General features: G+C 46.7%; 1 protein-coding gene across 2 annotated transcripts in view; it reads right to left on the minus strand.

The window, feature by feature from the left end:
- Window positions 1–11,782, minus strand: part of ABL1 (ABL proto-oncogene 1, non-receptor tyrosine kinase) — a 161,061-nt gene that overhangs the window by 19,500 nt on the left and 129,779 nt on the right. For both annotated transcript variants that reach the window (XM_017499071.1, XM_017499072.1), the window contains exons 2-4: window positions 11,196–11,369; window positions 10,341–10,636; window positions 3,083–3,355 (exon numbers count right to left, since the gene is read on the minus strand). In XM_017499071.1, the coding sequence (XP_017354560.1) occupies window positions 3,083–3,355; window positions 10,341–10,636; window positions 11,196–11,369 (743 nt within the window). The remainder of the gene's footprint in view (window positions 1–3,082; window positions 3,356–10,340; window positions 10,637–11,195; window positions 11,370–11,782) is intronic.

Consider the following 11,782-nt stretch of genomic DNA (forward strand, 5'->3'; position numbering starts at 1 on the left):
ACGGGGTTTCACCATGTTGACCAGGATGGTCTCGATCTCTTGACCTCGTGATCCACCCGCCTCGGCCTCCCACAGTGCTGGGATTACAGGCTTGAGCCACCGCGCCCGGCCTATCCTGTAATTCTTTACCAACTGTGAGATTATAAGTGAATTAGGCTCTTGGGAAAAATTATTAAAGTATAATTAACAGCTGAGTAATACAGTGTTAGTAAAGCACATTCTGAAAGGCACCCATTTTAGATTCACCGATGTAAGAAACCCATGCCCCAAACCACCCTGGTCTCCAGTAGGTTCTCATCTCCTCCTTCAGCCGTTCAGAAAATAATGCCACAGCATCATCTACTGAAGCAGCGTTTCCTCTAATGTCGAGTTGCACAACTTGATCTCTGAAGTTTTCAGACAAGTCTTCACTAGTTGAAATCTCGTGTACTTTGTGCTTTTAATCCTCATTTTACAAATCCTGCTAAAAGTGTGGTGAAGTCTAGGCCTTTCCCAGTTTGCCAGGCTGGTCAAGGCCCTATTTCTCCGGTCTGGTCTTCAACCCTGTGCAACCCAAGGAGCTGGGGCACCTGCACAGCCCTGGCCCTACACTCACAGTCTGCGGTATGCTGGGCAATGGCTGCTTTGTTCTTTCAGTTCTTTCATTTGAGGATAGTGAACTAAACTGCATATGCGTAAAAGTGTGGCTAGAGGTATAAAAATCTGGTATCTCCAAGCCACAAGAGACCCACATTTGTGGGGACTGCTGTATTTACAAGACACCCGCACTGAGTCCTGGTGCTCTCTAAGGTAACAATCTCTGAGAAGCTGAAATCAGATCGTGTCATTCCTATGCATCGATTCTCTGAATGGCTGGCTCCCCACTGCCTCCATAAAATCCTAGCTCCTTAGCCAGGCCTCAAGGCCACCGTGACTCACCACTGTGCCTCTCGTTACCCCCCAGCTCCTGTCCCTCGGCCAAGCCATGCTTATTCACCGAAGCCCACCACACACAGCTCCCCAGTCCCTCCTTCATTCACCCCCTGGTGGCGTCCCGAGGACTGCTGTGCTGCAATCCTTCTTGCTCCTACTACCTGGACCACCCCATGCCTCAGGTGAAGAACTGTCCCATTCATTTTCTAATCCCGGTGTTGAGCCCAGGAACTGTCAAATAGAAGTGAGAAACCTGAAATTTATTCAATTAAGAAAAAGTCTGCTGGGTACGGTGGCTCACGCCTGTCATCTCAGAACTTTGGGAGGCTGAGGCAGGCGGATTATGAGGTCAGGAGTTCAAGACCAGCCGGGCCAACATAGTAAAACCCTGTCTCTACTAAAAATACAAAAATTAGCCGAGCATGATGGTGTGCGTCTGTAGTCGCAGATACTCGGGAGGCTGAGGCAGGAGAAACACTTGAACCTGGGAGGCAGAGATTGTGGTGAGCCAAGATCACCCCGCTGCACTCTAGCCTGGGTAACAGAGCCAGACTCTGTCTCCATAAAAAAAAAAAAAGAAAAAAAGAAAAAAGAAAAAGTCCAGGGCCAGGTATGGTGGCTCAGACCTATAATTCTAGCACTCTGGGAGGCCGAAGTATGTAGATCACTTAAGGTCAGGAGTTTGAGACCAGCCTGGCCAACACAGTGAAACCCCATCTCTACTAAAAATACAAAAATTATCTGGTCTTGATGGCAGGTGCCTGTAATCTCAGCTACTTGTGAGGCTGAGGCAGGAGAAGCACTTAAACTTGGGAGGCGGAGGTTGTACTGAGCTGAGATCATGCCATTGCATTCCAGCCTGAGCAAGAGTAAGACTGCATCTCAAAAAAAAAAAAAAAAAAAAAGAGGAGAGGAGAAGAGAAAGAGAAAGAGAGAAGAGAAGAGAAGAGAAGAGAAGAGAAGAGAAAGAAGAAAAGAAAAAGTCCTATCTGAGAAATATCCAGGGTCCTTAAGGTGACCCAAAAACATGTCCCCACCCCAGTGCCAGTCCTGCCCCTGGTGTGTCGAATAACAGCATCAGGAAACCACCTTTGGTTTCTAGGACTAAAGAATGTGATCTTTTCTCTAAAGCAGGTGCTTTAATCCAGCCAAAGATCATACTTCCCATTTCACTATGCCTTTGAGTGAAGGCATCAGGTAAGTCACAGGGTCCCTAAAAGGCAGGCATGTGGCCACAGCAGTCTCAATGTGTGCACCTGACTTCTGAGACACATGCACAAACTAAGCTCTATTTTTCCCAGAGGTGGATGTTTCAGTTTTTTTCTAATAGCTACAAAAAGGGGCTCCCTCTCTTGATTTCTGTGCAAAGGTCAATGTAATCAAAGTTCATTTAAAACAAGTGGAGATAATGTAAGTCAACACTAGGGGGCACCCTCACCACAGGGAAAAGCCTAGATCACATTTTTGAAGAACACGGAGGGCTGAAGATGAAAATTTCCTTCCCTTGGCATCCTAAGGATTTCAAAGAACTTCAAAAGAAGAAAAAACATGTCTGGAAACTACAAACACTATTCATTAGTGGAGAGGGTGAAAGTCGCAGTTAACAAGAACGGACGGACTGTATCTGAGTTGGTAAAAAGCGAGTTTCCCTTGACGCCTTTCTCGCGGGGGCACTTCCAGCTCTGCCTGCAGGAGTCTGGGCAGCTGCAGAACTGGAAGCCACTCGTGATGCCTTCCAAATCGGCCAACAAAATTCACACAACAGTCAAACACATTTTGGTTACATCTTCTTTCAAAACTCAGAGATCCTTTCTTCCTCCTTAACTCTCCGTAGGAAGTGATCTCCATGCTGCACAAACAGAATGGAAATCCGCCGCTTTAAGAGAATCTTGCCATAGAATGAGAAAACTTCTCTAAATGACTCATCTTTTACACCAAAACCCCTCCAAGCTTGTCAGCTCTCACCACGTGTGGAAACACGCTGGGACTATGAGAATGATTCCACTCCTATGAAGAAACAAGGATGACCTAAGACTGAAAAGTCAATTCCTTGGCACCAATGAAGCCCTCAGATTACAGGTGGAAGGCAGGCTTCTGGGCAGGTGCATCGGGGGCTGCCCGCAGCCGCCTTACCCCAAGTACCCTGGGCGCCCCGGCGGTCCCGGCCTACCTTCAAGGTCTTCACGGCCACTGTCAGGCTGTACTTCTTCCACACGCCCTCGTACACCTCCCCGTACTGGCCCCCGCCCAGCTTGTGCTTCATGGTGATGTCGGTGCGCTCCATCTCCCACTTGTCATAGTTGGGGGACACACCGTAGACAGTGGGCTTGTTGCGCTTGGGGGCTGGATAATGGAGCGTGGTGATGAGCCCGTCGGCCACCGTTGAGTGATGATGAACCAACTCGGCCAGGGTGTTGAAGCGGCTCTCGGAGGAGACGTAGAGCTGAGGGAAAGAGGGAACAGCTTCAGCCCGCAGAGACAGGCCAGCTCAAAGGGCTCACGTGAGGCAGTTTGGCTGAGCCTTAATTCACTGCACAGCAAAACCTCAGATAAGCGGTTCTCCATACAGGACCGAGTGTTTAGAAAACCGCTTCTGCTGTCTTTCTCTCTGTGTGCTGTAACTTACTTGCTCAAGCAGAGACACAATAAAAGGTCCCAGGGCCTCTGTACCTGCTGCTGCTCCCTCTGCCTGAAATCTCCCACCCCCCTCATCTTCCATGCCCAGTTCTCACTTCCCGTTCCAAGGCCAGTTTAAATGTCGGTGAAGTCTTCCCCAGTCACCCAATCTAAAACCACCATCAGGCACGGGTCGTCCTAGCACCTGTCTTACTTCTCGGCACTGGACCCACCACTAGCTCATAATTTCCTGTTTATCTGCTTAGTTACTGTCTGTCTCGACCTAATAGCAGGGAAGTTTCATGAAAGCAGTGCCCTAAGCTGTTTTCATTCCGATGCTGGGAACAGGAAATCAACATGTAACAAGTACTCAATAAATAACTGTTGATCAAATTAGCACACAGTAGAACTTGGTGGGTATTTGCTGGTAGGAAAGAAGAATTTATTTAATTTGTAATTTAAAGGGAAAAAAACCTAGAATGAAATAGTGATTAGGAGATGAAAACCACTAAATACATCCAACATGAGGAAGCAAAAGGAAGGATTTACGACACAAGATCACCACGTGGTCCCCGCCTGAGAGCCACAGCAGGTGAGGACCTGGGGGCAAACCCGGCATGCAGAGTTCACATCTGGACACAACGGAGATGGAGAGGAAGGAGAAAGAGCAGGCTGGCAGAAAGCAACAGGGGGTGCCAGCTACCTGTTTTCTTCTCATTGGTGTGGCAAGGGAATGCTTCCTTACCAAAAACAATTCCACGTTAAAATCCACACAAAATATCTGGACTCCAGGCACATAACTGAATCTATTGGCTTGCTCAGGGCAGCCAACCATCACTGAAGGTTGAAGATGACTTAAAAACACGACTGGGCATCCAGAAGCCCAAACTGCAAAGACGTGGGAAGAAGAAACAGGTTTGGGATAGTCATGATGCTTGGGACGAGAGGGAGAGAAAAGGGAACAGGATCAGGCTTCGACTATAGCTGTTATATGTTATTACTTGAAAAAAAGAAAAGGCTTCTTGCTGAGAGTGTCTCTTTGAGGATGAAAAAAAATGGGAAGAAGCAGCCTGAAATATACACAGCTGGGCCAAGGCCTTTGGCTGTGGGTTACATCAGGCACCACTACTATAGGTCTGTAATAGTAAATAAGAAAAATATTTTTAAAAGAAGGTAGCAACAAAATGTACAAGTCAGTCCCATTGACAACTCTCAAGAAGTTAAAAAGGATTTTTCAACAGCGAGGTTTCTCTTTCGTTTTGCTTGGGGAGATAACACAAGTGCATTCCTAAAACTTAGGCAAGCCAAAGGCACACACTTTGGGGTTATAATCTTTTGGTCACAATCTTACTAAAATAAAATTCTGAGAAAGGCAAAACTTGTCCAGAAAGATTGTTCCACCCTGGGGAACTTGCTCCTGGTATAAGCAGTGTGGCCTGGGGACACTGGCTTATCACTTTGTAAGACAGGGCCTCTGAATGGCAGGACTTTTCAGGATGTGGTGGCCCCGATTGGATTCTTGAGAGCTCTGAAGAGAAGCGTCTGAGTGATTTGCTCTAGGGACATGCCATGAGTCATGCTCAGACCCACGAACGCGCACACAGGAATGCGTCGGGGAGCGGAAGTCGGCCCCGCTGAGGCTGCCGTTAGCTTCACACCCACACAGTGACGTCCACTCACTCGCTTCAGTGCTAGTCACCAGCACAAGCGCTGTACGCAAAGAAAACTGAGTGCACCGTGGGGTCAGCCCCAAGTCCCCGCCCCTCCGGAAAAGTCTGTCAGCTGTCTAATGACTTCACTGCAGGTGGCAAGTGCTCCCACCCCTCTTCTCCGTTAGCTCAGCGGATGGCGTGTTCCCTACCAAGGAGACTAGAGAAGTGAGAAAAGCCATTCCAAGAAGACATTCCTGGAATCAGGGCACCACTCCCACCTTGGAAATCAGTGGCACGGTACCGGGTCACAGAGCCCGTGTGGCCTGCTGGCCCCAGGGCAGGGCACCTGGGAACAAGTCTCATTATCCCTCTCTCCCCTCCGAGCAGGAAGCACACAGGCCTCAAAGGAGTGCTCCCCAACTGGTGGATCAGGTCCCTTCACTCCAGCATGGAATGCTAATGGCTCCCCTAAGTCCTAGTTTGTGGCAGAATTTGTTCTTGGGCTCATTTGATTCCCCCATAGGTTACTGTGTGAGAGATTTCAGTTACAGGCGGTTTCACTGAAAGGCCCAATTTTATCCTTTTCAATAATTAAATTTACAGACCTTGTGACTTAGTTCGTTTTTCAACATAAAACTTACATACTGACACTTACTAAATATTAAAACCATTTTCCCTCAAATGCATGGCATATTCGGTTCACAGCCGTCTTCCCCATGTCCCATTAACAGTCAAGGCTGGCACTTCCTTCTGATTAGTTCTAGTTTTTGAGCAGCATTTTCTGGGGAACTGTGTGATCATCAGGAATTCGTGGCATGTTCAGGGAAGAAAGTCAAGTTAGTGTCATGAATGTCATGTCATTGTGCTATGCACCTCGTTCCATTAACACTCAGGTGCTCAGCCAGGGCTGCTGCCTCTCCCTAATCATGCATGAACCTAAAGGATAGGACTTGTCAAAGAAACTCTTAGAACAGCGTTTTGCACGGTGCAGTGGCTTACACCTGTAATCCCAGCACTTTGAGAGGCCGCGGCAGGCAGATCACGAGGTCAGGCATTTGAAACCAGCCTGGTCAACATGGTAAAACCCCACCTCTACTAAAAATACAGAAATTAGCTGGGCATGGTGGCAGGCGCTTGCAGTCTCAGCTACTCGGGAGGCTGAGGCAGGAGAATCACTTGAACCCGGAAGGCAGAGGTTGCAGTGAGCCAAGATTGTGCCACTGCACTCCAGCCTGGGCAACAGTGCAAGACTCTGCCTCAAAAAAAAAAAAAAAAAAAGAAACAGCATTTCTTTTTTTTTTTTTTTGAGACGGAGTTTCACTCATGTTACCCAGGCTGGAGTGCAATGGCGCGATCTCGGCTCACCGCAACCTCCGCCTCCTGGGTTCAGGCAATTCTCCTGCCTCAGCCTCCTGAGTAGCTGGGATTACAGGCACGCACCACCATGCCCAGCTAATTTTTTGTATTTTTAGTAGAGATGGGGTTTCACCATGTTGACCAGGATGGTCTCGATCTCTTGACCTCGTGATCCACCCGCCTCGGCCTCCCAAAGTGCTGGGATTACAGGCTTGAGCCACCGCGCCCGGCCCAGAAACAGCATTTCTTCTGACAAGCCTAACGGAGTTTAGACTTGTGCAACCTTTGGCTACCTTGAGCCCTTGGACCCGAGAGTCCCACCTCAGACATACTGTTTACAGGTTGCTCAGCCAGGAACCTCTAGTCTCAGAGTTCCCCTGAGAGCTGCTCACACACAGCGGGAAGGCAAGCCCTGCAGTACACAAGAACGGTCCAAGCTCCTCCACAGGGCAGGTGAGCCATGTGCCTGCTGAGCCGCGGTCAGGGCGGGTAAACCTTAAACATCCAGAAGGCTGTGCAAATGGTCCCTTCCTGCCACTCTGCTGAAGTTTCGGGCCCTGGATCTGTCACTGCAGCAGACCATGAAAATAAATGTCAACTGGGCAAATTTCTTTCAAGAAGGAAAAGACTCTATTAAGGCCTAGAAGGAATGGAGGAACATGACAGTGGCATCTCACAGAAGTCAATGAGGTGTGGACACAAACATCCAGAACTAAGAACTTTAGGCGGGAGGCGGTGAAGAAAAGTCAATCTTCAGCTCTGTTAAGTCAAAAGAGGGTTACAACTTTGGGAAAGTATCAGAAAAATGAGAGGCAAATCCCAGGCTATCCAGAGATTTTTGAGACAGTCAAGGCTCCCAGGAAATGGCAAAGGCTCAGTTCAGCACTGGTCCCTTCAAGAGTCCGGCTCAAAACCCCCAGTCCCCAGCTCTGGACCTTGAGCTAGTGGTCCTGGGCTGACTATTGAAAAGCTCACAACACGAGAAGAGAGGCAAATAAGAGCCAAGAGGGTGGAGGCAGAAAGAAATCCTTTGGGGCCTCACAGAAGAATCTTCTAAATTCAGTTGTTTTCTAAAGATTAGCTAATTTAAAAATAAGAACTAAACTTATTCAACCCCAGCCTGTTCCTCCTACTAGTATTAAATTTTCCTCTCCCAAAAATGGGGCTGGGCATGGTGGTTCACGCCTGTAATCTCAGCACTTCGGGAGGCCAAGGTGGGTGAATCACCTGAGGTCAGGAGTTTGAGACAGCTTAGTCAACATGGTGAGACCCCATCTCTACTAAAAATACAAAAATTAGCCAGGTGTGATGGCACATGCCTGGAATCCCAGCTAGTTGGGAGGCTGAGGCAGGAGAACTGCTTGAACCCAGGAGACACAGGTTGCGGTGAACTAAGATCACGCCATTGCACTTCCAGCCTGGGCAACAAGAGCGAAATTCCATCTCAAAAAAAAAAAAAAAAAAAAAAAAAAAAAAAAAAAAAAAAAAAAAAAAAAAAAAAAAAAAAAAAAAAAAAAAAAAAAAAAAAAAANAAAAAAAAAAAAAAAAAAAAAAAAAAAAAAAGAAATCCAAAAAGGATTTCACCAAAGTTCTGCTATGTGAGCAGCATTTTTTTTAGCACCAAGCCACAGGGTCACAAACACACAGCGGTGGGAACTCCCTCTAATGATGTTCCGTCATTCCAGCGATATGATCCCACCCAACACATCGCCCTCCAGTGCGGCCCTCACAAGAAGGAACCTCTTCAGATGGTCTTCTAGATGACGCTGTGGGCTCAGGAGTCCCCAGGTTCCCAGACAGCTCATGGGAGACTCTTTGCCAGGAAGGGAGAAAGGAGGCAAGATGCCAAGGAAAGTGTGATGCGTTGCCCAATGGGGGACACTGTCTGGTCAGATGAGCTCCTTGTGCTCTACCTGGAATGAAACAAACTCACCTGGCACATACTAGCTTTTAGACAGAGGCATCTTAGGCAGATTCTCCCCCTTTGGATGAATCTCAAATTCTGCAAATCACGTATACCGTATGTAGGCCTTTCCCTGCCCCTTTGAACAGTATTTTAGACCAACCCCTAGCTAATGAGCTGTCACACTAGATCATGCCTGCCTGCATCTGTTCCAAGGTTGCTGATTAAACAGCTCTAGGGAAAAGAAACCATTATCCTGTTCAGTACAAACCTCAAGTGATTATCTTGGTGCAGCATGACTTGCCTGGGATAAATAGCACAGATGGGAAGCAAGCTGTCTGCTCCAGAAAATCACCCCCCATGGGCGGTACACTGTGGTGCTCTGATTCACTAGAAAGGTACCCTCGTGGTCTGAAGGCTCTTTCAAAGGGCCCACTGCCTTGCAGTACATCCCTCAGAATGGAAGGACGTAGCTCCACCTCCAGGATAAGAACAATAACCCAAAAAGCAAGTTGACAGGCCCATGTCTGGTCACACGTGGACAACAGGCTCTGCTTGGTTTAGTGGTTTACAACTAGAATTGAAAAAAGAAATAGAACAGAATGAAATACAAAATATCAGGCCGGGCGCAGTGGCTCAAGCCTGTAATCCCAGCACTTTGGGAGGCCGAGGCGGGGGGATCACGAGGTCAGGAGTTCAAGACTAGCCTGGCCAACACAGTGAAACTCCATCTCTACTAAAAATACAAAACATTAGCCAGGTGTGGTGGTATGCGCCTGTAATCCAGGCTACTTGGGGGGCTGAGGCAGGAGGACTGCGTGAACCTGGGAGGCAGAGGTTGTAGCAAGCCACGATCACGCCATTGCACTCCAGCTCGGGCAACAGTGTGAGACTCCATCTCACACACAAAAATAGTCAGAGCGTGTTACATACAGTGAGGGCAGGTAAGACTTCATGAAACTTTTGTTATATTGCGAGGGCTGGGTGGTGATGTAAAATGAGTTTTTCTTACAGGGAACCCAGATTTTTAAAAAAGTTTGAAAGCCACCTCGTATCAGCCTTATTTATAATAACGAAAGACTGGAAACAACCTCAAAGTCAACCAGCAGGGGAACCACTGAAATAAGTGACAGTCCCTCCACGGTACAGTCACCGGTAAGAATGAGGCAGCTCTAAACCTGCTGCCATAAAACACTCTGGAAGGTGTATTATCACATGGGAGAAGCACGATGCAGAACAGCCCGGAGCACGCATCATTCGTGTGCCTTTTTGAATATAAACATCTATATACTATCTATGTCCAGGTAACTCTGGAAGGAACTGGTAACAGTGCTTGCCTCTGGGCAGGAAAAGTGAATTAGGAGACAATTACTTTTCACTATAATTCATTTTGTTCTTTTGATTTTTTTTAACCATGTGGATGTATTACCTACTACCATATGCCAGGCTTCTGTGGGGGAGGTGCTATTTAAAGTGGTCTTTCACTTTAAGGAAGTTTAACTATTATTTGAATTTTTCTCATTGAGGATGATTACTATCATTGTAAAACATATTTTTAAAAGAAGGAACCTTATTGTAAAAAACGTGTCCAAAACCCAACAGATATTCCACCTATTTTAAGTAACTTTCCAACAACAAAACTCTAGGAAAACAATAAGAGAATCATACCAGGCCCAAGAGCTTGTAATCTCACAGAACCGATCCTCAATAAAGGGTCTTCATGAGGCTAACAGAATGACTCCTACTGTTTACTTGAAAGCTTCCTTAAACATCATCTTCTTGGCTGAGCTTTCTTGCAATAACTTATCAACCCGAGAGCAGGACCTCTGGGTTCACCTGGCCAAGGACCAACTACCACTGCCCCTGCCCTGGGCCCATCAGCCCCCTGCCGGGGTCCCTACCTTGCCATCAGAAGCAGTGTTGATCCTGTAATGGTACACCCTCCCTTCATATCTCAGCGAGATGGACCTCTGGCCAGGACTGCTCTCACTTTCCCGCACCAAGAAGCTGCCATTGATCCCACTGCTCAGCAGATACTCAGCGGCATTGCGGGACACAGGTCCGTGGTACCAGGAGTGCTTCTCCAGGCTGTTGACTGGCGTGATGTAGTTGCTTGGGACCCAGCCTTGGCCATTTTTGGTTTGGGCTTCACACCATTCCCCATTGTGATTATAGCCTAAGACCCGGAGCTTTTCACCTTAGAAGAAAGGAACCAAATCAGACACGTCAGCTTTGGAAACCAGCTTCATTATTTTTTCATTAATTCTTGTATAATTACGAAAAATCCCCAAGTTCCTAAATATCAATTTCATTTCAACAAGTCCACATGAAGATATGCATTTACAAGTGTGTAAGAATACATGTTTATATCTGAAGCTTCCTGTTTGTACTGAATAGATAGGTAACTACATGGCCTCAGTTTTTATCAATCATGTTTATCCAAGTGCTCTGTTCCTAATATAAGACACCACTGTAGGGAAATAACAGGTTTTCTTAGGGGAAAAACTACTTTCAGTATTTGGTCCAGTTGTTCTTTTCAGTATAAAAATTAGGGCAAGTTGTGTTTTTGCTCGGGGCTATTGTACAAGAACTCCTCTAAGGAGAGAAGACTCCCATAGAAACATGCGCTGGTTGTTTCCGACGTCCCTGCATTCCAGACTTCAAAGCAACTCAATGAGCAGAGGGTGGCAGGTCAAGCCTCAATTCCACGATCTCTGTCTCCTGCAACCACCACTAGCTGCCCACAACCCTTTTACCTTTAGTTATGCTTAGAGTGTTATCTCCACTGGCCACAAAATCATACAGTGCAACAAAAAGGTTGGGGTCATTTTCACTGGGTCCAGCGAGAAGGTTTTCCTTGGAGTTCCAACGAGCGGCTTCACTCAGACCCTGAGGCTCAAAGTCCGACGCTACTGGCCTCTGAAGGGCTTCTGGAAGAGAAAGGGGGGCACAGAAAAAAGAAAAAGGAAGAGAAAATTAGGAGAAAAAAAAAGTTTTATTCTCAGAAGCAAAGAAAGTTTGTTTCCAACATTATACACTCCTAATTTATTTCATTTCTTAATATCAATACATATTATTATTATTAAAGTGGATTTTCAAAAACTCTTCCTTTACTAAATCTTGTAAAAAACATCAAGTATTTTAATTCCAAGGTGGTAATTATTGTTCCCAAATAGATGGAGCTTCTAAAATTCATTCACTCAATATGAGTTTAGTCAAATGAAAACAGCCGATCCACATGTCTTTGCCTTTTGCTTTGAAATATGCAGTGAGCCAGGTGCAGTGGCTCACACCTGTAATCCTAGCACTATGGGAGGCCGAGGCGGGTGGATCACCTGAGATC

Source organism: Cebus imitator, unplaced genomic scaffold, assembly GCF_001604975.1.
Source record: "Cebus imitator isolate Cc_AM_T3 unplaced genomic scaffold, Cebus_imitator-1.0 Scaffold254, whole genome shotgun sequence".
In the NCBI taxonomy this organism is placed as follows: domain Eukaryota; kingdom Metazoa; phylum Chordata; class Mammalia; order Primates; family Cebidae; genus Cebus; species Cebus imitator.